Source organism: Carassius gibelio, chromosome B8 (assembly GCF_023724105.1).
Source record: "Carassius gibelio isolate Cgi1373 ecotype wild population from Czech Republic chromosome B8, carGib1.2-hapl.c, whole genome shotgun sequence".
NCBI classification, from domain to species: Eukaryota; Metazoa; Chordata; class Actinopteri; order Cypriniformes; family Cyprinidae; genus Carassius; species Carassius gibelio.
The window spans coordinates 8,801,552-8,824,835 of NC_068403.1; the positions used below are offsets into that span (position 1 = coordinate 8,801,552).

Sequence of the window (23,284 nt, forward strand, 5' to 3'; positions counted from 1 at the left end):
GATAATTAATTTTTACTTTTCATAAACTGTCAGTCATAACCATCATAAAAATAATCTATTGTATTGTCAAGAGGAAAATGAGAATCAAGAGACCAAAAAATGCAGATGAGCTGAAGGCTACTGTCAAAGAAACCTGGGCAACCACACCACTTTAGCAGTGCCACAAACTTATCACCTCCATGCCACGCCGAATTGAGGCAGTAATTAAAGTAAAAGGAGCCCCTACCAAGTATTGAGTACATGTACAGTAAATGAACATACTTTCCAGAAGGCCAGCAATTCATAAAACAAAACAAAAAAATAAATAAAAGTATTGGTCTTATGAAGTATTCTAATTTGTTGGGATTTGGTGGGTTTTGTTAAATGTGAGCCAAAATCATCACAATTAAAAGAACCAAAGACTTGACTCTGTGTGCATTGAATTTATTTAAATCACAAGATTCACAGTTTGAGCTGAATTACTGAAATAAATGAACTTTTCCACGACATTCTAATTTATTGAGTTGCACCTGTACATGTGTGTGTGTGTGTGTATAAAAGTCCAGAATAAAAGTCCAGAATTGTGTGTAATATCAGATGTTACCACTCTTGAGCTGTTTAGTCAGAAGTATAATACTGACTGCATAATGAGCTGCATAATGAGCCTTTAAGTCAGCTGTGTGCCACTGTGAGGGAGCAGTTAGAAGAAAGAATGTGAGGACAAAATAAATCTATATAATTTTATGTTTGTAGTTTATTTAGAATATATTTAATTATCCCACAACATAATTTAATATCCACTTGGGGGAGCAGTTAAACAGTTTATTAGGAACAATCAAAGCTTTTTTTTTTGCATCATTACTCCAGTCACACAATCCTTCAGAAATCCTTTTAACAATCTTATTTTCTACAAAAAACAATTATTGTTATTATTATTATCATTTATTATTATTAATGTTGAAAAGAGCTGAGAATATTTTTCAGTTTTTTTAGGGGGGATAAATTGAAAGAACAGCATTGTTTGTTACATTTGTTACAGTTACATTTATTTGTTTCATTTCTATTATTTACATCAAGCTTTTGAATAGTATAGTATTGTATATTATTACTGAAATTTCATAATACAGTATTTCACTTGATTATACATTTAGTCAGGAATTATAGTTTGGAAAAAGTCTTTGGAAAAAGTCTAACTAGTAAAATCTTTACACACGTTATGTGAAAACTAGTACAAGTAAACAAATAAATGTCTTATTCCTCTCACCGCGAAACAAACAGTAAGATAAAAAAAAAACTTGAAGAACAGTCTCGCTGCTTTTTCTTCTGTGTGGGCGTATTCAAGCTGCGCACTTCAGTTTGAAACATTAGAATCTGAATAGAACGTTCAGCGCAGTCACATTAGATATAATGAAGGGAGACGTGAAAAACAGAGATCGCGTTGTTTTCATATGGATTACTTTATCACAGAATATTTGTTTTCGGTGGAACTTGTTAAAGCAGACATGTCAAGCTTTCTATTCGCTTGTTAAGTCTGACGTCATGTAGCAGCGCTTCCGTGTCCAAACGCTCTATCAGTTACCATGAGAAAACAACAAAAGGTGCTCACAATGTGATAGAATACTAGCGAAAAAGTTCTTAACCTTTAACTCCATACCCAAGTCCAAGACAGCCAGACAATGAAAATATAAATATAAAAAAATATATAAAAATTATTTGTGTTTGGAATACTGTGAGCACGGATACTTTAGTGTTTACCGTAAGTTTGAAAGCGTTTAGCTTAAATTATTAATATGAATAAAAAGTGCTCATAAACGGCTGCTGAGGTCGAGTGAAGTGAGTTGAGGCTTGGACTAGCGTTTCTGCTGCGTGTCAGTTTCGCCTTTTCTGTGTCTTTTAGTGATGGCCGATTCGTGAGCGAATCGTTCAATTTAACCAGTTCTTCTTAATGAACTGGTTTAACCAGTTCACCAAATCGAACTGAATCGTTTGAAACGGTTCACGTCTCCAATAAGCATTAATCCACAAATTACTTAAGCTGTTAACTTTTCTAACGTGACTGACACTCCCTCTGAGTCAGAATAAACCAATATCCCGGAGTAATTCATTTACTCAAACAGTACACTGACTGAACTGCTGTGAAGACAGAACTGAAGATGAACACCGAGCCGAGCCAGATAATGAATGAACATATATATAATTATTATTATTATTTTTATTTTTTTTTATTTTTAGATGAATGTTTCCAATCTGTATATTGTATATAATGTATAGTCCAAATGGGTTTTCAGGGAAGTTGGACAATAATTAAGACTCTAAAGACTCTTATGTTTAATAGGAATAAGGGATGATTTATGAAATATGTGTACTGTATTTAGTTAATGATGACACATTTACAAATTGAGTTTGTAGTAAACAGAACGTGCCGGTTAGAGCGATTCTCGTTCTCGAGTCAAGAACCGGTTGCATCGGTTTTTGGATCATCAGTACACTGAACCGAAAACCATTTCTTTCGGACACGTCCGATTCTAAAACCGAGGATTTGATTTAACTGCGCATGCGCGATTCAGCATGAAGGCAACTGACTCACAGCATGTCTGAACCAAAGTGATTCTTTTGGTGATTGATTCTGATTCTGTGCTAATGTTATGAGCGCGGGTAATCCGAGGGCTTGGATGAAGGGCAATCTGGCGAAAGGTAAATTCATTTAATTACAAATACATCGCAATGGATTATGTTTAGCAAGTGGATCATGGTGTCTGCGCTGATGACACCTAATTTATTTACTTTATATATTCAAGACTTAAATCCTCATATGCACATTATTGCTGTTACAAAACTCAAATGTAAACTTTTCATGATTATGAGGTTTTTAAATGACTAAAGTTATGATTACTGACTTTATATATTTGAATGTTTGATAGACGTGACGCCATTACGTCATCGCCAATTACGTCATTACGTCGAGCATAAAAAAGAACCGCTGAACCGTTTTTTTCAACCGGTTTATTGAATCGAACCGTCCGAAAGAACCGGTTCGCAGAAAAGAATCGAACTTCCCATCACTAGTGTCTTTACCAACCGGCAAGGAAGTCGACCGGAAGTTGAAGTCGGCTGCGTGCTGCCATCTTGTAGCAGAACTTCACTTGCGTTAGCATTCCCATTGACTCCCATTCATTTTGGCGTCACTTTGACAGCGAATAACTTTACATCTGAGGCGTTTAAAGACTTCGTTTGTCCATTATTTATTTCTAAAGATACACGACAATGTATAAAGGGCTCCATTACCTTCTATGTTACATTATGGCCCCGTAGAAACAGTTTTTGTAAAAAATAGGCTAACGATTGCGTCATAACCACTCGACTCTCTGTCGCATTACCGTACAGACAGGAGGAGAAACTCGCAGGCAATTAACTTAATATGGCATACTGGCATTACATTTTAAAATACTATACAAAATAATTAATCAGAATATTTACTCCTGCTCACTCACGCCAAAGAACTCCCCGCTCAAGCTCGCCGTCTCTGCAAGATTAACGATGGCAGTTTGCACGCACAGCTACTAGAACATTTACATCTGTCAGACAGGTTGCTGACGTCGTCAAGCTTCGTTTGAGTCTGCGCGTCAGAAACGGGAGTCCTAAAAAACGCTAAAAATGGGCTTCAATTGTCTCAGTTCCAATGGGGTCGCTGTGTCCATTTCTTTTACTGTCTATGGTCTTTACACACCAGAATCGTGCCTGACGTGGCGCTGGCGTGCTGCTGCTACTGTAGGTGACATAGAGGTAGACCGCCGACAGACCAGGATCTTGTCTTCACGACAACAATATCTATATTTCATGTTGAGCATAAATATAAAGCCTACTGATAAAGGACATCGTCTGCAGTATTGACGGCAAAATAGACTATGTTTGACAGTTGCAATATGCCAGTGTGTCACCTGCCTAATGTTTTGAAAAGGCATCATGCGAGTATGAACATCACTACAGCTAGGAAAAAAAAGGACGCAGCTCCCGTCGGCATTTAAACAGACCTTTGCTCTTAATTCCAATCGGTCCAACGCAATAACGAAATCTGAGCAGGTCTAAAAACTGAAACTGTTGATGCTGCACTTTACACTTTGGAAAAGTTATATATATATTTTTTAAATATGAGCAGGCCTACAAGCTGGGATTGGTAATGCTGCACTGTAATCATAGTTATTTATTTATATTTTTCATGATATTTTTTTATATGATATTGGTTTGAGAATGAGAGTATTTTATTTGGTGGAGAACTTTGCAGCAGTATTTTATTTCTTATTCTTTTTTTATTTTATTATAAATTATATTTTATTATTTATTTTATTAAAAAGTATTTTTAAAATTGTAAACAAATTGTTAAAAAAAGTTTATAGTAATAAACAACCTGCAGTTTAATGTTTGCATTTCTTTCTCTTCCCGAAAATGAACCGAACCATGACTTTAAAACCGAGGTACGTACTGAACCGTGATTTTTGCGTACCGTTATACCCCTAGCTTGGACCCGCAACCAGCGCTTCTTACATCATCACTAAACAACTGAATAGATATCTCTCTCATGTCTCTTTGTTGAGTATTCACGGAGTTACAGTTCATTTTAATGACGTGTTTGTAAATGAAGATCAGTGCAGACAAAGGCTGCAGACTGCACACCTTGTGTGTTATCTTTATTTTATAAGTGCAAAAAGTTTTGTTGTTATTGTCTGTATACAAAAAAAGTACACCATTTACAGATTCGATTGATGTATTGCTCTTATCTGTACGATTTAAACTGAAAGTGTAATTTAAGTTATTTTCGGGGTTATCAGGAGAAAATGACTCATAACACGTATACACGTTAAATTGACTCCAGATCGTTAAAGGTATTTTGGACCATGCCATACACTTTAAAAATAACATTTATTTATTTAAGAGCGCAATTTTTGTTGGATGTTATATTAGATATTAAATTGCCACTTCCTATATATATATATATATATATATATATATATATATAAAAAATATATATATTTTTTTTGAGTCCAGCAGACCCAACATGGAAATACTGTGGGATGAATGCTTCTATTGTTTCAACTTTTTGATTTGCACTGGAGATTCATCACAGCGTTTTGTATGTGGTCTATTATGTGGAACATCAACATAAGTGTAAGGATCAAAAGTCAAGGATGAAAAAGGCCCATGCTTGCCTGCTAGCACACTGTGGTTTTCCATCTCTGAGTATCCAGTGCTGCATCTCCGTTAATGCATTTACAATATCTCTCATATCCCTCTTATACGGCATAAGAAAAATCTTTCAGGCAGCCAATCATTACCATAATCGATTCATTCACCCATTACTTTTGCTCTGCACCAATGGTCTTAGCTGAATGCTGTGATGGAAGAGGTATTCTTCAGGATCACTCCCGACTGTATCAGTGCATGCTGTTTTGCTATCCCTGCCATTCTCTGTTCCTTGTTTCTCTCCAAATGACAAAGGCTACCCGACAGAGAAGAAACATTTTGTTATTGTAAAACAGGCAGGTTGTTATACAAAAGGACGGATTTCTTCACTAGTACTTTAATAACGAGAAAGGCACAGTCAATAAATGGCACTAACAATTCGTTCTGCTTCGCCTGCTGTAATTGAAAAGTAAGTGATGCAGAACTTTGGATGCTTTGCCCTTTCTTCTTTTTTCTCTCCATTTATTTCCTTTCATTTTATGTCACTGTTTGAGTCAGATCTGCCATCAAGTCCAGAGCTGAAAGTGTAGAGATGAGGTTTGCTCCAGGGATAAGACGTGTGCTTACGGTACCGGAGATGCGGACAGACTGCAGGATTCGTGAGGCAAAATGTACTTTCTGTCCATCTATTCTGCTAAACATAAGCAAAATGACAGTGACTGTGTCATGGACTATACGAACAGTAAAAGGAACATCTCTGTCTCAGTGAATGGCTCGAGCTGAAGACCTCTGGGCTGGACTGGGGCCCGGGACGTGTTGCTGAACGGAGTGGTGTAACTGATGCACTGTGAGTGGACTTTGCAGACGGGCTCAGCGCGCAGCGAAAGGATTATTCTTAATCTAATCTGCCCCTCAATGGTTGGCTTGTCCTGTACTCAGAGACCGCTCCAGTAAGACTTCCCAGATCCCCTGGCTGATGCGATCAAGTGGCTCCAGTTCAGGACAGAATGTATCAAATGTGAAATTTGCAACTAAATTCCAAGCTGTTGTGAGCTACTTTCCAGCAAACAGGTCTGGAATTTTATTTGAAGCGATAGTTCGCCCAAAAATGAAGCTTGTCACTTATTTTCATCTCTTCCAAACTGTTAAATACAAAAGAATTCAGAAGGTTTCAACAGTTTGTTCATACAACGCGGACTTTCATTATATAAATATATATATATTTTTTTTTTTCAGAATATCATCTTTTGCATTTTGCAGAAGACAGATTTGGAAGGAAATGAGAGTAAGGAAATGATGACAGAATTAAAAAAATAATAATTTGGGTAAACTATTGCTTTAACATGAACACGTATGTTATTAGGTTGATTTGAAATAGTAACTTACATTTAAAAAAGATACAAAATAGCTCTGCATGTGACCTAGTCCACGTGACCTTAGCTTTATGAGTTGAAACACAGTGAATGGAAAAGTGGAAAAAAAATTGAATAAATTTAGGGCACCCCTTGAAAACAGACCTGATGTGAAAATTCAGAGAAGAAAAGCTTGAAAGAGATCTGTGTAAGTACAGGAATAATTCACTGAATATTGTATTAAATCAGCTTTGTCATAACTGCTTTGTCATTTTTACACTTTCACAAAGGAAAAAAGAAAGTATAAGAGCAGAACATGATACTAAAGGTCACTGGTTCAATTTCCAGGAAACTCATTAAAAATAAATCACATTACAATGTTTTTATGATGGATAAAACTAGATCATGAATGAAAAAAGTATTATTTGTAGTGGCTCACAGTGTTCTCCTCATCATTTCTTGTTCCTGTGCATTTCATATCGTTCTTATAAATAAAAAATTCACATAAAGGAAAACGAAAGCTAAATATGCCATCAAGACTTTCAATACACAGACCAGGCCAAGAGCTGATGGGAGACAATCATGCCATTTTGAATTTTAGCATACAAGCAAAACCTCTCAACGCAAAATTCATGAAAACAGATCAAATAACACTCTCTCACACGCAGTTCTCAAACAATGAGCACTTGAACTAAGTGTCTGCTCCCCCTCCATCTAAACACACACTTAGACTGGTGCTGGTGCCTCATAAACTGTTTGGCAGTGTCGACATTATCTGCGGCTCAGAGTCAGACATCATGTCCCTCCAATTAGAGCTTCACAGCTCCCCTCATTCATCTTTATTGGTGATACATTAGCCACCATTAAATAAAAGACATGGGATAATCTCCATAATGATGTGGATGATGAAGCCGAGTTTCGGAGAGGGAGGTAGGAGCTCTGTGACTAGAATAGGAAAGAGGGTGGGTGTCGGGTGAGATGATGGTGGTGGGCATGTTTTGGTTCGGTGCCCGGGAGAGGATGAGGATGGTGATGAAGGTGGGGAGGGATGGACATGAGGAGCTGTGACAGAAGCATTAGCCAGGAACACATTAGCCATTAGCACGCAGCCAATCAAAACAGCGCACCTGTGCCAATCGGGGAGACGGACAGAAGCTTGTCCAGGTGCGCGTGTGTATGCTAGCGTTGGCACTGGCTGGCTAAGTATAGAACCAGACGGCAAGCTCTAAACCTGCCGTTTTTGCCAGAATCTGTGAAGCACAGAGGGGGACAGCAGGGTTCATTTAGGGAACTTTAGAAATATGGTTTAAAATAACGGCTCCCGCATGTTCGGGGAAAAGATGCCGCGTTTGGAAAAAGTTGGCGGGGGTGGCGTCTTCTATTGACCGGCGACTTACAAGGCAATGATCTCTTCTCGTTTAATTGAACTGCCCTTACTTGGGTTACTTTATTTTGTCCTTTAATTAGTACCTCATGAATAATTGATTAGCCGTGAAATCATCAGTCGGGCAATAAAAAAAGTGATAGCGCGTGAAATGAACAGTAGCCCTGAAACGGAGCTCTGCGCAGCACTGTTTTGAGACCGACTTCAAAACTGACAGGTTGAGCAGACGCAAACTATATTGTATAACAGCTCCTCAATCCCTTCATCAAATATTTACAGGGGTATCATTGCCAGCACGGTGTCCCGCTGCGCATTCTCCGAGTGGCGGCAGGGGGGACATTGATCTTCCTTTTAAAGAACAAACGAGAGCTTCAGAGATGTTTCTTATACTTTGGCCCTGTTCGGTGTGCTTCATCTGGATTTCTCTGGGGCGTACGCTATCGATCCGGCCAGGTCAAGAATCTGCATTGCCTCCCAAACCTCCAAATATGATCTCTGGGCTGCATTAATATGAAAGACTAGACTGCGCTTTTCCCCTTCGTCCTGGGTAATGTCAGACTCACGCTGCGTGGACACTTCATTTGTCCTCATTGTGTGCAGACGATAAACTGTGAATATTTGATTGCTTGGAGCTGATTACTGGATCCATCTGCACGATAAAGACATGTCAGAAAGTACTCATAAAGGGTTCACTGGCAAAGAAGACCATATATAATCATTATGCTTTTGTCAAATAGATATAGATTGTCAGTTTGGAATCTCAGGTCTGAAACTGGTAGCATTGAATATTTATAAAGAGCAAAATTACATAAAAGGGGTGAAAATTTAAGTCAAAAAAGTTTTTACAGTAAAATGCTAAGTGTAGAAATGTACAGCTACAGCTACATCTACGGTCTCTGTGAAGGAAGTCTACAGTTTCATGAGATTTTCCCCCATGAATGTGGTATGTAATTATGTAAATTCTACTCGACTCTGAATTAAGTAGTCTAAATCTAATTTAAAATCTTAATTAATCTTAAGAAAAACTTTTACTTCTAAATCTGATGTAAATAGCACTAAAAACATAAAACAGTAAGACAAATTTAACTTCCAAGCACACTCTAAACAGGCCAATAATGTGAAGAGCTGATTGTACAAACAATGCAACCTTATGAAGTATATTTACAAATCAGTGTACCCAGCTACTCACACAGACCCAAACACGTACACAAAACACAACAGCATTAATTATTTTTGTGCTACAATAACACAAATTATTCTGAGTAGAAAACTTGTGACATCTTGACAACATCATCAACATAAGCAACAGTGCAAACTGTGGCTAAATGCAACCCTAATAATTAATCACGCCCCAGTGCTTGCTGGGAACACCTGCATTATAAAGTTAATAATACTTTTTTGAGTTTAAAATTAATTCAGGATACAGAATAGCAAAATTAAAATGAATGGAAATGAAAAGAAATTCATCCTATTCACAATAAACTGCCATTTTTAAGCAAAAAAAGTAGTCGACAAACTTTGAATGTTGGCTTTACAAAGCCTTGTTTTCAAAGATGGTTGGCTGACACAGATTTAGCTCATTTGCTATTTGATAAGACATCTTATAACAAGAAGGCCCCACACTTTCACAGCATGACATCACACTTCAGGAGCAATTTTTATCATCCTGGTTCTCATCCTCTCTTAAGCAGTCTCAGCTCTCCAGCCCTAATGGGAAATGACATAATGTTTACCAAGAGTAGCTAATTTCTTGTCTAGATTTACTAGGTGTGCTAATATGACAGCAGTAAAATCAAGGCCTATAGTTGGCCATCACTGTGCGCTAACGTTTCAGTGTGCGTGGGTGAATCCTATAACAGGGCAGCGGCAGGTGGAGCGTGAGAACGAACCGCTCTTTGTTGAGCTGACACAAACATAAACACACACCAACGCATGCCACCATATCACCAGGAAAGGAATTAATGAAGTGACCCTGCAAACGAGGCCTGGTGGTAACCAGGTAACCACATCAAGTCTCCTCTCAAGCTAGCAGCTAAGAAGGAATGGAAGAAATCAGCAAAGAAGGAGCGGGGGTAGTTCAGTGCGAGTGGCGATGAAGTCTCACAGGATTATCCCTGTTTCTTTCTCTCAATCACTGTTTCTTTGTCCCCTTCTGACCATGTAGGTTCCTTATCTCACCTCACCTCTATTATTCACTCTCTAGCAGCAATCCAGTGGCCATTGTTTAAAAACTCAATGTGAACTCTTGTTGCGACACATTTAATTTGAGGTATTTCTGAATGAAAAAGTATTTGACAAAAATATGTAAAAATGCAATCAAACTTTGGGGTTTGGTAAGATTTTTAAATGGTTTTGAACAACTCAAGAAACTCAAGCCGTTACTCCAGTCTTCAGTCTCACATGATGCTTCAGAAATCATTCTAATATTCTGATTTGATGCTCAAAAACTTTTCTTATTATTATTATCAATGTTGAAATCCATTATGCTGATTAATATTTTTTGGGAACTATTTCTTCAAATAACATAAAATATTATTTTTCCATATGAATACGTGTATACATGTAAGTGGTACATACCTGAACACTTTATTTTAAATAAATGATGTTACATACATTTTCATGTATCCAAATGAGTTTTTCTTGGTTCGAGTCAAATTAAGTGTTTCACTGCAAATCTATAAGGCTATCATACTGTTTGCATTGGAAACAATATCTGATAATTCATTTAACATCGAAATGTAGATGCAATTATATACTGTAGCATGGTTAAATTAAGGGCAAGATTTACTATCATCTTACGCCAGCGCAAACCATCTTTTGGCGATAAAATATTAACGTGAGGATTTAGACGCGTAGTGAACAATTAGTGCTGAAAAAGTGTGGATAGTTATTTTTGCACCTGACCTTGTTGAATATGCATTTGTAGGAGTTTCACCTATTAGACGCAAAATTTGTAGGAGGAGAGTATTAAAATGAATAACGCAATGCGATTTACTAACGTTTGCGCACATCAAATGGTATTTACGCCATTATTTAACACCCAAAATAAGCATGTATTAAAGCAGGTGGTAATTTGCACAGCTCTTGGAAGATTGCGCTGGTCATTATGGAAATGATCTGACTGTGTCTGTGTTCTTTAAGGTGCACATTGTCAGTAAATCACACACCGAATTTCCCCCTCCCATTGGCACTTTTACCGAATTACGCTCTAACGTTAATTTGCCCTGTTTAGTAAACCTGGCCCTACTTATCTTCACTTCTTAGTATTATTTTATGGAGCAACTTTCAGTAGAAATAAATAAAAACAGATCACAGTACACCTTTTGTCATTGATGAGTGATTCCCTGCTCTTGAAAAGCACCAGTCGAAATAACAGGAAATAACAAAAGGTCCTCCGACCTGAAATCTCACTCTTTTCTCCCCCTTATGGATTCGCTGCACTTGGCAACGACAGTGGCCCTGGTGACAACGAAACTGTCTAGTCTGTCTCTGCAGAAAGGCTCCTAAAACACTATTTACATTTTCTCACATATCTTCCCTTTTCTCGCGCACACAAACACGCATACATACAAATACCAAGCCGTGAAAAGAGAAATAGCAAACAGCACACTGCATTTCATTTAGTATCTTTAGCGTGTTGTTTTGTTTTTCACACGGCGAACAGAAAAACCCATGGCTGATTATGTGAAGAAGGCGTGAAATTGTGATATTTGCATGGCTGGGGATATTAACTAGAGGCATTAGTTGTTGAAAAGCTTCAAGGCTGGGCTCCAGACATGTTTTTAAATAATGGTTTAATGATGCATATTTTACAAATATTTTCCAAGCCAGACTAGCGGCATACACCCTCTCTCTCTCTCTCTCTCCTCCAGACTACATTAACGCTCTTATTCTTTCTTCATTAACAGGCTCACAGCCCTTTCGCTATGCTCCTTTGTGTGCATTTGGAAAAAATCAACTGGAAAATAGACAGCATGAGGCAGCCGAACAGACGTTTTGGTTTCTCTATCTCTGTGTGGACTCTACCAACCGCTGTTCATTATTTATTTATTTTTCATTGCATTCGCTTTTAACCACCTTCCATCACTCAGTCACTGATCTGGGTGTAAAGACAAAATGTTCACAGAGAAGTTTAAATGGGTTATGATCATTTCCCATCTCGCTTGCTGTACTTTGCACTACATCTTCTCCTCTCTGTTTCTCTGTGCCAAGCCTGGTCCCTCTGCTCCATTAAAGGCAGATCTCACTGGTGCAGGTATTGGCCGCTGAGAGGTGCAGCTGTCCAAGTTGCCGCTTTGGCCGGGAGATGCTGTGGCCAGACACAAAAGCACATACATCAGGGTGTCTGGCCACACGGCCCCAGTCCAGAGACCATCAGGCTCAGACCTGTTTTACTGCTGGATGCCATACAGGCACCATCACAGAAATGGCCAAGAAAACACTCAGGGACACATTTGCTCAGGCAGGGCTGAGGAACTGGCTGGGAATGTGTTTTAAACATGTATATCAGAGAGGCATTGAGGCCTGTCACAGCAAAAGAAGGGATTCATTGAATATGTGACATTCTTACACATTAGGCCAAATGCTCTTATGCAAAATACACTACAGGAATAAACCATGAGTGGATGTGTGTTACAGTGGGGAAAAGATCCCTGTAATGCAAAAGGCTTTGACTGACTTATTGCTGGAAAAAAGTTACAAATGTATACACTGACATTCAATAGTTTGGGATCGGTAAGATTTTTTATGTTTTTCAAAGAAGTCTCTCTTATGCTCATCAAGGTTGTATTTGTTTAGAAATAGAGAAAAATATTATTACATTTTAAAATAATGGTTCTCTATATGGTTAATATACATAGTTTATTTCTGTGATGCAAAGCTGAATTGTCATCTGCTATTACTCCAGTCTTTAGTGTCACATGACCCTTTAGAAATTATTCTAATATGCTGTTTTTTATTGTGCTGCTTATTTTTTATTATTATTAATATTATTATTATTATTTTGGAACCGGTGATATATTTTCCAGGATTCTTTGATGAATAAAAAGTTAACAAGAACACCAAATAGAAGACTTTACTATCACTTTTTAACAATTTACGAGAGATAAATTCTAATTTGTAAAAGTTTACATCATAATCAGTTTATTTCCATACTTTGAGCTGTCAGTGTAAACGTGTCAATAAAGGAGCAGCTGAACAGAACAACAGTACTGAACGCTGTTTTTCTCAGACTTGGATCCTTTATAGGCTCTCATTACAGAAATGATTAGCATATATCCACAGATGAAGACACGAGAGCACCTGTGTGAGCTTGCAGCGTTTGAGAAGATCTGAAGCTCGTCTAATATCTGTTCTCAGAGCAGTGAGCTTGCACATCTCTGCAAGTCTCATGAATGTAATTGACCTTTTTTCTGGTGGCCATGGGTGGGGGGGGGTGGGGTGGGCACTGACACAGAGACTAAACACCAGCCAAGCAAAGTTAATTGTCTAGCTGAACAATAACGCAAAGGAGACTGTAGATATGAAAAGGGCATTAAAATCAATAGATCGACAATAGACTTTCCAAAAAGAAGGCTGAACTCAATTTTCTGGCTACAGAAACCCTCTAAGCTCCAAACACACTGCAACCCCCCTTTAGAGACCCCCACAAGTCTATAACAGTGCCCAAACCTCTTCAACACAGAAAGAGATTTTTGTGTTTGCAATGCTTCTTTTCTTGCTCTTCTTTTTTACTTCTTTTTCCTTTCAATTTTTTTAAATTTATATACTGTAAAATTGTGTGTGTGTGTACTATTAACTATTAATAAGCAGCAAATTAGAAGTTTATTGAGGCATACGTTGTAAGGGTGGTGTTGGCACAGTGGATAAGACAAATGCCTTTGGTGTGAGAGACCCGTGTTCGAATCCACTGTGAGACACCAATGTGTCCCTGAGCAAGACACTTAACCCCTAGTTGCTCCAGAGGCATGTGATGTGACCTCTGACATATATAGCAATTGTAAGTCGCTTTGGATAAAAGCGTAAGCTAAATGAATAAATGTAAATATAGTTAATGATTTGTTAATAATTAAAATTGGAAAATTCAAATAAAGTGTGACAATATTTTTACATATAATAAAAAAAGATATATATTTTTTTATTTTCACAATTATTTTATTTTTTTGTATTTTATCCACATATATATTATTTTTATATTATTATTATTATTTTTTTTTTGAATATATTTAAAATACATATTCAAAATATATAACATTTATTGTAAAGTATACTGTTTAATTATTTAATGAATTTAAGTTTAAACATTTCCTGGTGATATTGTTTCGGTATTTGCCATTTGAAATCAAACCTGCAGTGATGATGTTATGATAACTTATTAGTTATGAATTGCGCATTGTCTCTTTTTTCTTGCATATATTTAACCATTTAGCTTTCTTTCCACTGGAAAAAAAATATTTATTTTTGTGCACAGCTGACAGAACACAAGACACATATTAAGCAGCATAATGGTTATGAAAATAATTTCATTTGCACAAAACCAAATAGTAAATCCCAGCACTTTCTTCAAATTTTATAAAGTTACCAATTCTTTTAACACCTACACAGCACAAGTATTTCCTTCAAATGTAGCCCTTTCATTCTAGAATTCCTTCGTCCCTTTTTTTTCCCGCCATGTACGTAGTGTTTAGTTTGCGTTCTGCATTGCGATGGGAACGGTGGGCGAGGCTAATCATTCTTTAGCTGTTCTGGCCTTAGAAAGGTCAGCTGTTTGAAATGTCAGGCTTCAATGGAGCCAGATTCACATCGTGCTGCTCAAGTGTCCAATTAAAGAGGGTCTGGCAGGGGTTGAGTGGGAAGCACTCTTCACCAAGGAGAGTTAATGAGGGGGCCAGGGCACCGAGACCCCCTCTTCACTGATCTACAGGCCCTCAACCAGAACGGCAGGTTCCAACACTCAGTGTACTCCGAAAAGACCTCCAAGGGCTCCGGGAAGGACACGGCTTGATCTCATTAAGGATACATGTATGTAAATTTTTATCATGCCTCTCTCACATATATATATATATATATATATATATATATATATATATATACCTATGTAATATGTGGGTAGGTCAGTGCGTCCTGTTGCTGTATCTGCCTCGGTCATCTAAGAATGCAAGCTGCTTTCCATATAGCAGGAAAACAAGTTTCCGTCACACTCTGCATGAACAAACACAGGTCAGAGGTCAGTGTAGTCGCATATACACTTTCCTAGAATCCTAATATGCAGCCGAGGTTTCATAGAGGAAGACAGGGACGGACGAGCTTATTTACAGCAGCTAAAATACCCCGTTCACCTCATCAATAAGTCATTAGGCCCATCTGTAGCCCAGTGATCTAATACCGGTTTAGTAGTTGTTCTTTCAATGGTTAGTTTTAATATGTGCAATCGGGGAGTTCTAGATCAGCAAAAAGCGCAACGGCTCTCCAGAGGCCCTCTGCAGTCTGCTTGTGCACAATTGTGGAGTTTTTATGGAGAAAAAGTAGATTTTACTGCACGCTGAAATCAGCAAAATTACCCTCCCAAAATGGCAAGGGCTATAGAGTGAGGGGGAAAAAAAGTCACTTTCATTATATAAGCCGAAACGAGGTAAGCTAAAAACCATGTTGCACTGTGCATGTCTTTTGTGAAGTTGTGAAGGTCAGCGGTACAGTCTTGTGTGGATTTGGGTAACAGATGCTGAGCAAAGCTGGGAAAATTAGCCTACTCCACGTGCCTTACATAAACATTATTTTAATCAAAGTGTATTAGAGCAGCCAGATATTTTAGACATATGGGGGCTGCATCATTCCTGGCTACCCCATCTGTCTCTCCCAGAGCTCTGAATGCAGTTTCAGCTTTCACCCAGATGCATTGACAAAACTTTCAGCTTCCCATAGAGACGCAGAAGCGCAGGCTGTACCCGCTGCTCTGGGACACACATGCCCGGGGTGCTATGACAGGATTGTGGAAATGCTGACAAGTCACGGGAAAAGGCCTCTTTTTGCAGGGTTTTGCTCTTGGGGTACATCTGATGCTTGTTGTGAGAAGTAAGAGAAGTCACAAAGCCCTCACAGCCAACCCTTGTTAACAAACATTCCTGTCTGTAAAGCCCCATGTAAGTATTCAGTGTTGCTGGATGATGTGCTGTGCAGTGGATCACAAACATGCATGCACACAAACCAAAATGTGCTTACTCACCGGGGTTGGTGATGGTCAGAAGATCAAGTCTTCTTTGTTGCTGAAAAAGAAACAAAGAGACATCAGAGGTCTTCTGTCAGAAAGATGAAACGGATCTAGTCTGAGACATTTTTTTTTTTTACTTAGAAATCAAAGTTTGTGCTAACTGCCTGTTAAGCACATTTTGCTCTCTATCTCTCTCTGGAGAGATACAAGTGTGTCATGCATTTTACAATACTTTTATGTAAATATATGTACATATACAGTACAGAGCACATATATCACTCTGTGAAATAGACTTGTACTAAACTTACACTTCTCTTCAGGCCTGTTACATTGAGCACTAAGGTACACAGGAAATACAGGAAAAATGGTCCCTGAACCAAGATATCATATAATTTAATATTTAATATATATATTAATACATTCTATATTAATTATATATTAGTTTTTGTCATAGAACACTCACATACACACACACACACACACACACACACATTTATATATTTGTGTGTGTGTGTGTATTTGTGACCCTCTGTGAAATCCAGGTTTAAAACTCAAAGTATAATTATGAGATAACAAGCATCAAGTTTGATTTCTATCATTAATTTTACTTTGATTTAAATCTCTGTTCTTTACCTTATGAGGGATGATTTTATGTAGAAAATAGTAAATTCCCAGCCAGGGTCACACACACACACACACACACACACACACACACACACACACACACACACAGCTTTCGTCCTTTTGTCAGTATACTCTCTCTTTTTTTTGTATTTTTTGGCCTGATACGATACTTCACCAATACTGGTGTGTGTTTGTGTACGTAATCCATTGCGTTCTGTGAGTTATGTATTCATGTGCTGCAGTAGATGCGGGTTGTTTCCTGGAGAGAGGGCGTGACAGAGGCTACAGCAATCCACACAGGTCACACTCTCAGATCAATAAGTGCCTAATCAAAGACTGATGGCGTCCTCAGTGGCACACTGCAGTGTGAGGCGGACACACATAACACACATACTGTGAGGCCAGGCAGCTCAAGAGCTGTACTTTAACACTCTTGTGGTAACAGTGCTGCAGGTCCTTCTACATGAGAGCCACTACACGCATAGTAGAGCAGAGAGCATACACTGATATCATTCAGGCACACACACACACTCAGCTCTGCTTTTCAGTGTCTGGTCATTTCCTGACGATTAGCAATTATCCAGTGAAGCCACAGGGCTTTAACTTGATTTTGAATTCATAAAATGTTCCTTTTTTTTGGTGGCTCTCTGAGAAGCTACGTTTGAAAATATGAAAAGAGAGTTAGTGAATCAGTTTTAATGAACAGTCACTGTGTTTGTAATGTTTGTGGAGTTTGTTGTGTTATGCATTGTGCTTGTTAGCAATATGCATTTAGCATTACGTCTTTTACTGGGGCCATTTGACTTATATATGATGTGCATTTTCTATCTGCTAACAATAATTTTAAAAACAGTATAATTTATGCATAAAATATGCTGGCACCTGTCAAAAAAGTATGTGTTAATGTGCTGTTTATGCGATAATTGGAAGATACTCGTGACTCATAGGTGCTAACTCTCACGGAGCATTTTCTTTCGCAAAGTAATAAAAAGCTCTTTTAAAGTGTGCATATAGTGTTAATATAATGCTAGTTGACGTTAAAGAGTAATTGTAGAAGGTTTTGACAAACTCCTGGAATGATGTCCATTGTTTTCTTTTCCAAATCGCCCCCTGCTGGTGAATGAGACACATACAACACAATTCAGCTCATTTTCTGAGAAGATCCTAAGAGCAGGGAAAGTAAAACTAAAATGAGATGCACTGCATTACATACTTTAATACTTAAGATCATTTCAATACAAAGGTTTGTTTTGCCTTTTATACACTAGTTAACTTGCAATATATGTGCATACATTTACATATCAGAGTCATGGGATCAGAAAGTCAATATCACTGCTCTAAACATTGTTGTCTACTGCCTACATAGACTGCATGCTAATTTAAATGAAACCACCATACAAATACGATTCCTATCACAAAGTGCACAAGATTTAAAGTTTGTTTCTTCGTTTATAAACTATTTCTTTACTGGTAGACATAAAAAAAAATCGGGTGAAATAATTGAAGTATTTATTAAAATTAAGTATATGTATGGTCAATATGTCTTCAAATCAGCTGCTGTCTTGGATTTATGCATCGCATCACATCAGACGAATATCTATGATGCCTTAAAATTCTTTCTAAGTAGGCAGCTCACTTAGTTTTAGAATAGCTAATGTTAGTCTTTATGAAATGATCCATGAAAGAGAGTGGCAACACCACAGTCCCCCTTTTCCCTAGAGCCTGAGACAAGAGGAGTTTAATTATTTTAGTTTTTGGTCTTGCACTATTGCCACCTGGAAAGCAGGCAGTAAAAGGCATTTTATTTTTAAAGGAGATGAGTTGCGCTGAACCACATGCTTATACAATACAAATATACAGTGCTACCTTTGGACGCAATTCAGTCCATGTGAATACTCCCATTGACAGTTCAAACCAGTTGAGAGCTTGCTTTCTTCTCTGCCAATTAGAGGCTCTGAAAAAGGCCAGTTGCTCCATTCCTTTGATCTGACCTTTGTTGGTTTTGCTTGGCCTTGTTGGTACAGATCCAGCATTTCAGACGAAAGCAGCGAGTGAAAACAGCCAGTGGCTGATGCATTGTATCTGTCTGTCTATTGACATGAGCCTTCACCTCACAAATATCACTCTTAGCCTTGTACTTCTGGATTGAATTCCAACAGTTACAGCTACAAGCACATTCTTTCATGGCTAATCTTGTGAATTGACAGCTGACTCCTGATTTCTTCTGATAAATCTATTGAAAAGTGGAGACGAGCTCAAAACTCACTTTAGATCGTAGTTTCGTTTACATACAATAATCTGTTTTTAATCCGACTGATAGCTCAGCCAGAACGAAAAGCCTTTTTGTAAATACCCCTATTGATCCAATTAGCCACAATCCATATTGTTGCTGTGGATTTGGACATTTAGAGATTTCCTTCTAAAGTCCACAAGGCTATAGGTGCACATCAGATGATATTTTATTCAGATTACATAGTTTCGTGTTACAATTGTCACAGTCTACACGGATAAGGTACTTAGTGTTTTCCAGGAACAGGGGGAAAAGGACAAACAGAGACACAGAGAGAGAGAGAGAGAAAGAGAGAGAGAGAGAGACATAGAGAGAATCACATTAGGAGAGGCAATCCTAGGCATGAAAATAGGATTGTATTAATCTTTATCAAAGAGTGCCAAGGAATCCCCTCAGAACAGTGCCAGTCTGCATAGGAGTGCACAGTGGGTGTCCTGGGCCTCACTGGAGTCAAAAGGCTTTCTGTATTGTGAATGGAACACAATTTCTATTCTATTTCAACCCCAATGACACAGCCACAGGTGAACGAGATGGGAAAAGGGATGGTGACTGGGGCCGAAAGTCAGAGATCTGGATACCGGGGCTCAGACACAGGCCGTGACACACGGGAAGCCTGTTCACCTCAACAGATGCTGGGGTGAGAGCCCTTCACCCTATGTCCAAAAACCTGTCCAATTACCAGAGTCAAAACCAAGACCTCTCAAAACACACACACACACACACACACACACACACACACACACACACGTTTATCTAGATGAGGACTTATTGTAGAGAGATCCATTGTTTTCATATAGAGCTAAACATAACTACATACTGTCCCTTAAAAAAAAATTCTATCTTTTTGAGTTTTAGATTATCTTTATTATTATATTAATATTAAAATTATTATGCCATACTTTTAGCATGATACAAAACTTTATGCATAATTAAAATATATATTTAAATTTATATCCATATTTAAATATAACATTTTAGAAAAAATTATATTATTGTCCTCCAGAGTTTAATATTAACCATCTAAAAATTGATATTTATATACTGTTATGTCCCAAGCACGTGAAGCAGTATACGATTTATAAAATTAAATATATATTACAATTAATAAACATAATGTTTGTATTTTAGTTATACAGAAATATTCTTGATGTATGTCATAGTTTGTGCTCCTACAAGCAGACATTTTTTTCCACTGACACCTTTCCACTGGTTTATTTTGAATATTTTAAACAAGTTAACTAAACTTCTGCTGAAACTTTTTCTCCCTCGCTTGACCTACATTCAGTCCAAAACTGCAAATAGGCCAGACATCCCAAACTTTCCCCTTAAAATGTCATTAATCTTATCAGGGGCATCCGCACCTTTTCAAAAGAGTCTTAATCTGTGCAAGGTGCAAAACTGCATGACTGCAATTAAGAGGGCTGGCCACCAGACAGACAAAAAAAAAAGAATATATATAATATATATAATCATTCATTTACTGGACCTTTCGTCTTATAATGGAATTAAATATTCATGCACAGCCTCCCTGAAAACCCATTTGCAATATTTCCCCCTGAATTTACTCTTCTTATTTGTGGATGATTATCATGGAAAAATACACCCAACAATTTAAGTCTCATTTCGTATGCATGTAAGGTCAATATAATGAGATTAACCTGAGCTCCCCCATCTTAACCACTCATTTAAAAATACATATGGAGACTGCGGGCTAAATTATTTGACTTAAAATATCGGATACACAGTAAAGAGAAAGTTATATTAGCAATTTAGGGAGAAGGGAGGCAGACTTTGTGCATTTACTCAGGGATAAACTCGTTCCGTGCCATAAACTAGCTGATGGTGGGGATATGTCATGAATTATGGACCCCAGTGGACGTTCCCTCCTCTATAAACACACACATGCACAACCCAGTGGTGATGAGGTAAGGCAGATTAACGCTGGACTATTTAAACCATCTGCCATAGTCCCAGTAGCAGGAGACATCGTCACTGGCATCAGTCTACAAGGACCCCTCGGTCTGACGCCAACCTTCCCGTAAAGAGGAAAAGAAGAGGAAAAAGAGAGAGATGCGAGTGAGCCAACAACCTGCTCACCTCATCTTAGAGAGGGAAACACTCCTGTGTAGGTGAGTCATCTGCGACCAAAACACACATACATTCACTTCTCTACTCTCCCGCTTCTGTCTAGTGCTCGGTTCACCTTTCTCCCCTCTGGGAAGACGCTTCGCTCTTTTATAGCACAGATCTGAGGGATGAGCTCACGATGAGGTCATCTTCCCCTGGGTCTCTCTTCACTGAGCACTTACTGTCACAGTCACTGTAATGCTCTTCATCATGCTCTGAATATGGGATGCTTTGTCATGTAAAATACCCCGTTCTGTGGCAAAAGTTAAAAGCAACAGACACAATGTATTTCAAAACACTCTTCATTAGGCCAATTAAAGTTATACAGCCAATTATAATATCAGCTTACGATAAAGCAGCAGGCCAAGCCCATTAATTGGCTGATTGGTGAGATTTTGATCTAAAAAGCTTTTCTCTAAGTGTTAAAAGCATAGATTAATACCGAAAATATGAACATTAGGGTGTGTGTGTGTGTGTGTGTGTGTGTATGTCTGTGTGTGTATTTGTATATGCATATATACAAATACATATAAATACATATATTTTTCCATTTAAACATGCAATGTTTTGGCCGATGGCTGCCCAGAATCTAGATATCAGCATTGGTTACTGAAAAAGCAATATCAGTCGACCACTAATATCAGCAATAATTAATGTTGGATAAAATGCATTTGTCAAACAGTAAATTTTAATGTTTTATACCATGTAGACATTATTTTGCCTTTACAAAAGAAAGCTCTATTCTGTTCATGTTCGGAGAGTGAAATGGACAGCCAGATCAGCTGTGGAAAAGAGAGTCAGGACTGTCTGCTGGGGTTACTCTATCGCGTGACCAAGACAGCCTTGGTTTAAAAATATACCACAACAAATAAAAGATTCATTTCTTAGGAGAGCGCCCGCTCAGCGTCCCCTCAGCCCTGAAACATCTTGCTGCCCACCTGCAGAAGAACTGCAGCCCAGACCAGAGAAATCTAATCACCCCACAGTTAACTCTGCATCCAACCTATTCAGCACTTAAAAGCCATGATTGAATTTCATCTTGATACCATTAAATATTTATAAAGGCCAATTAGAAGGGCAGCTCTTGCTGGCGGTAAAGACTCCTCTCCATCATCCGCTTCTGTGCTCTATCAGGTCCTGCCTCTGAAAGATCGCCCTTAAAGGCCACAAGACCAAACTCTTCCTACACTCTCTCTCTCATATTCCCACCCAGCTGAACTGAAGTATGCATGTTGGATGAGAAGTAAATGCGTCTAAGTCCTGAAAGAGCAGATATGAATTGATCCTAGCAACTAACATGCAACAAATGAGTCTAATGGAAGGCAGAAATGACATCATTCGGGAATAAGAGCAGACAACATCATGCTCTATAAGGAGGGGAGCGTCTTGGGCTGGACCTTCGCAAGACAATTCATTCCCTGAGGGGCGTTCTGTTGTGTGATAAATGGAGCATCAAAGTGAGTTAAGTGTGAATAGACGCTGGAGGAGAGATAGAGGATGAGAGGATGGACAGGAGGATGAAGAGAGAGTGAGAGAATAGGTGGTTGGTTAAAAAAAACAACGGTATAATCATTTCTGATGCTATAATTGGATTTATAGCTGCGGGAAGGGGCTGATATCAATCTGTGCAGGGATTTCTGGAGTTTGTGCCTGTATATTGCTTGAGTGCATTTATCTAGGCCAGCATACAGCATCTGAAGAGACATAGGGCCAGATATACTAAACAGTGGAAATTATTGGGAGAGCACAAATCCATTAAAGCGCCAATAGGAGTGGAAGGTTTTGCTGGTGATCTACTGACAATGGCCAAAATAAAGAACACAGACAGCCAGTGAATTTCCATAATGATAAACGCCATCTATAGGTAGTACTAACAAGACAGGCACAAAATGTTAAAACATAACATTCTTCTGTTCCCATTTTTCTGGGATCGCAATAGTAAAACAAATACACATGCAATGTTATTTGCAAAAATAACTGTCCGCACCTTTTCATAGCTAACGTTTCACTGGGTGTCTTAAGTAAATCCTGACAGTAGTTTGCACTGGATGTTAGTAGGGCTGGGCTATAAAATGATAATGATAATTATCGCAATAATGATATCAACAGTTCGATAAATATTTGATATAATGTCTATGTGACAA

At 38.2% G+C, this 23,284-nt stretch overlaps 1 protein-coding gene across 1 annotated transcript in view; it reads right to left on the bottom strand.

Annotated features, from left to right (window-relative positions):
* The window catches only part of agbl4 (AGBL carboxypeptidase 4), a 285,604-nt gene that overhangs the window by 49,744 nt on the left and 212,576 nt on the right, over positions 1–23,284 (bottom strand). Inside the window, exon 7 of the mRNA XM_052564307.1 lies at positions 16,115–16,154. Within this exon, the coding sequence (XP_052420267.1) occupies positions 16,115–16,154 (40 nt within the window). The remainder of the gene's footprint in view (positions 1–16,114; positions 16,155–23,284) is intronic.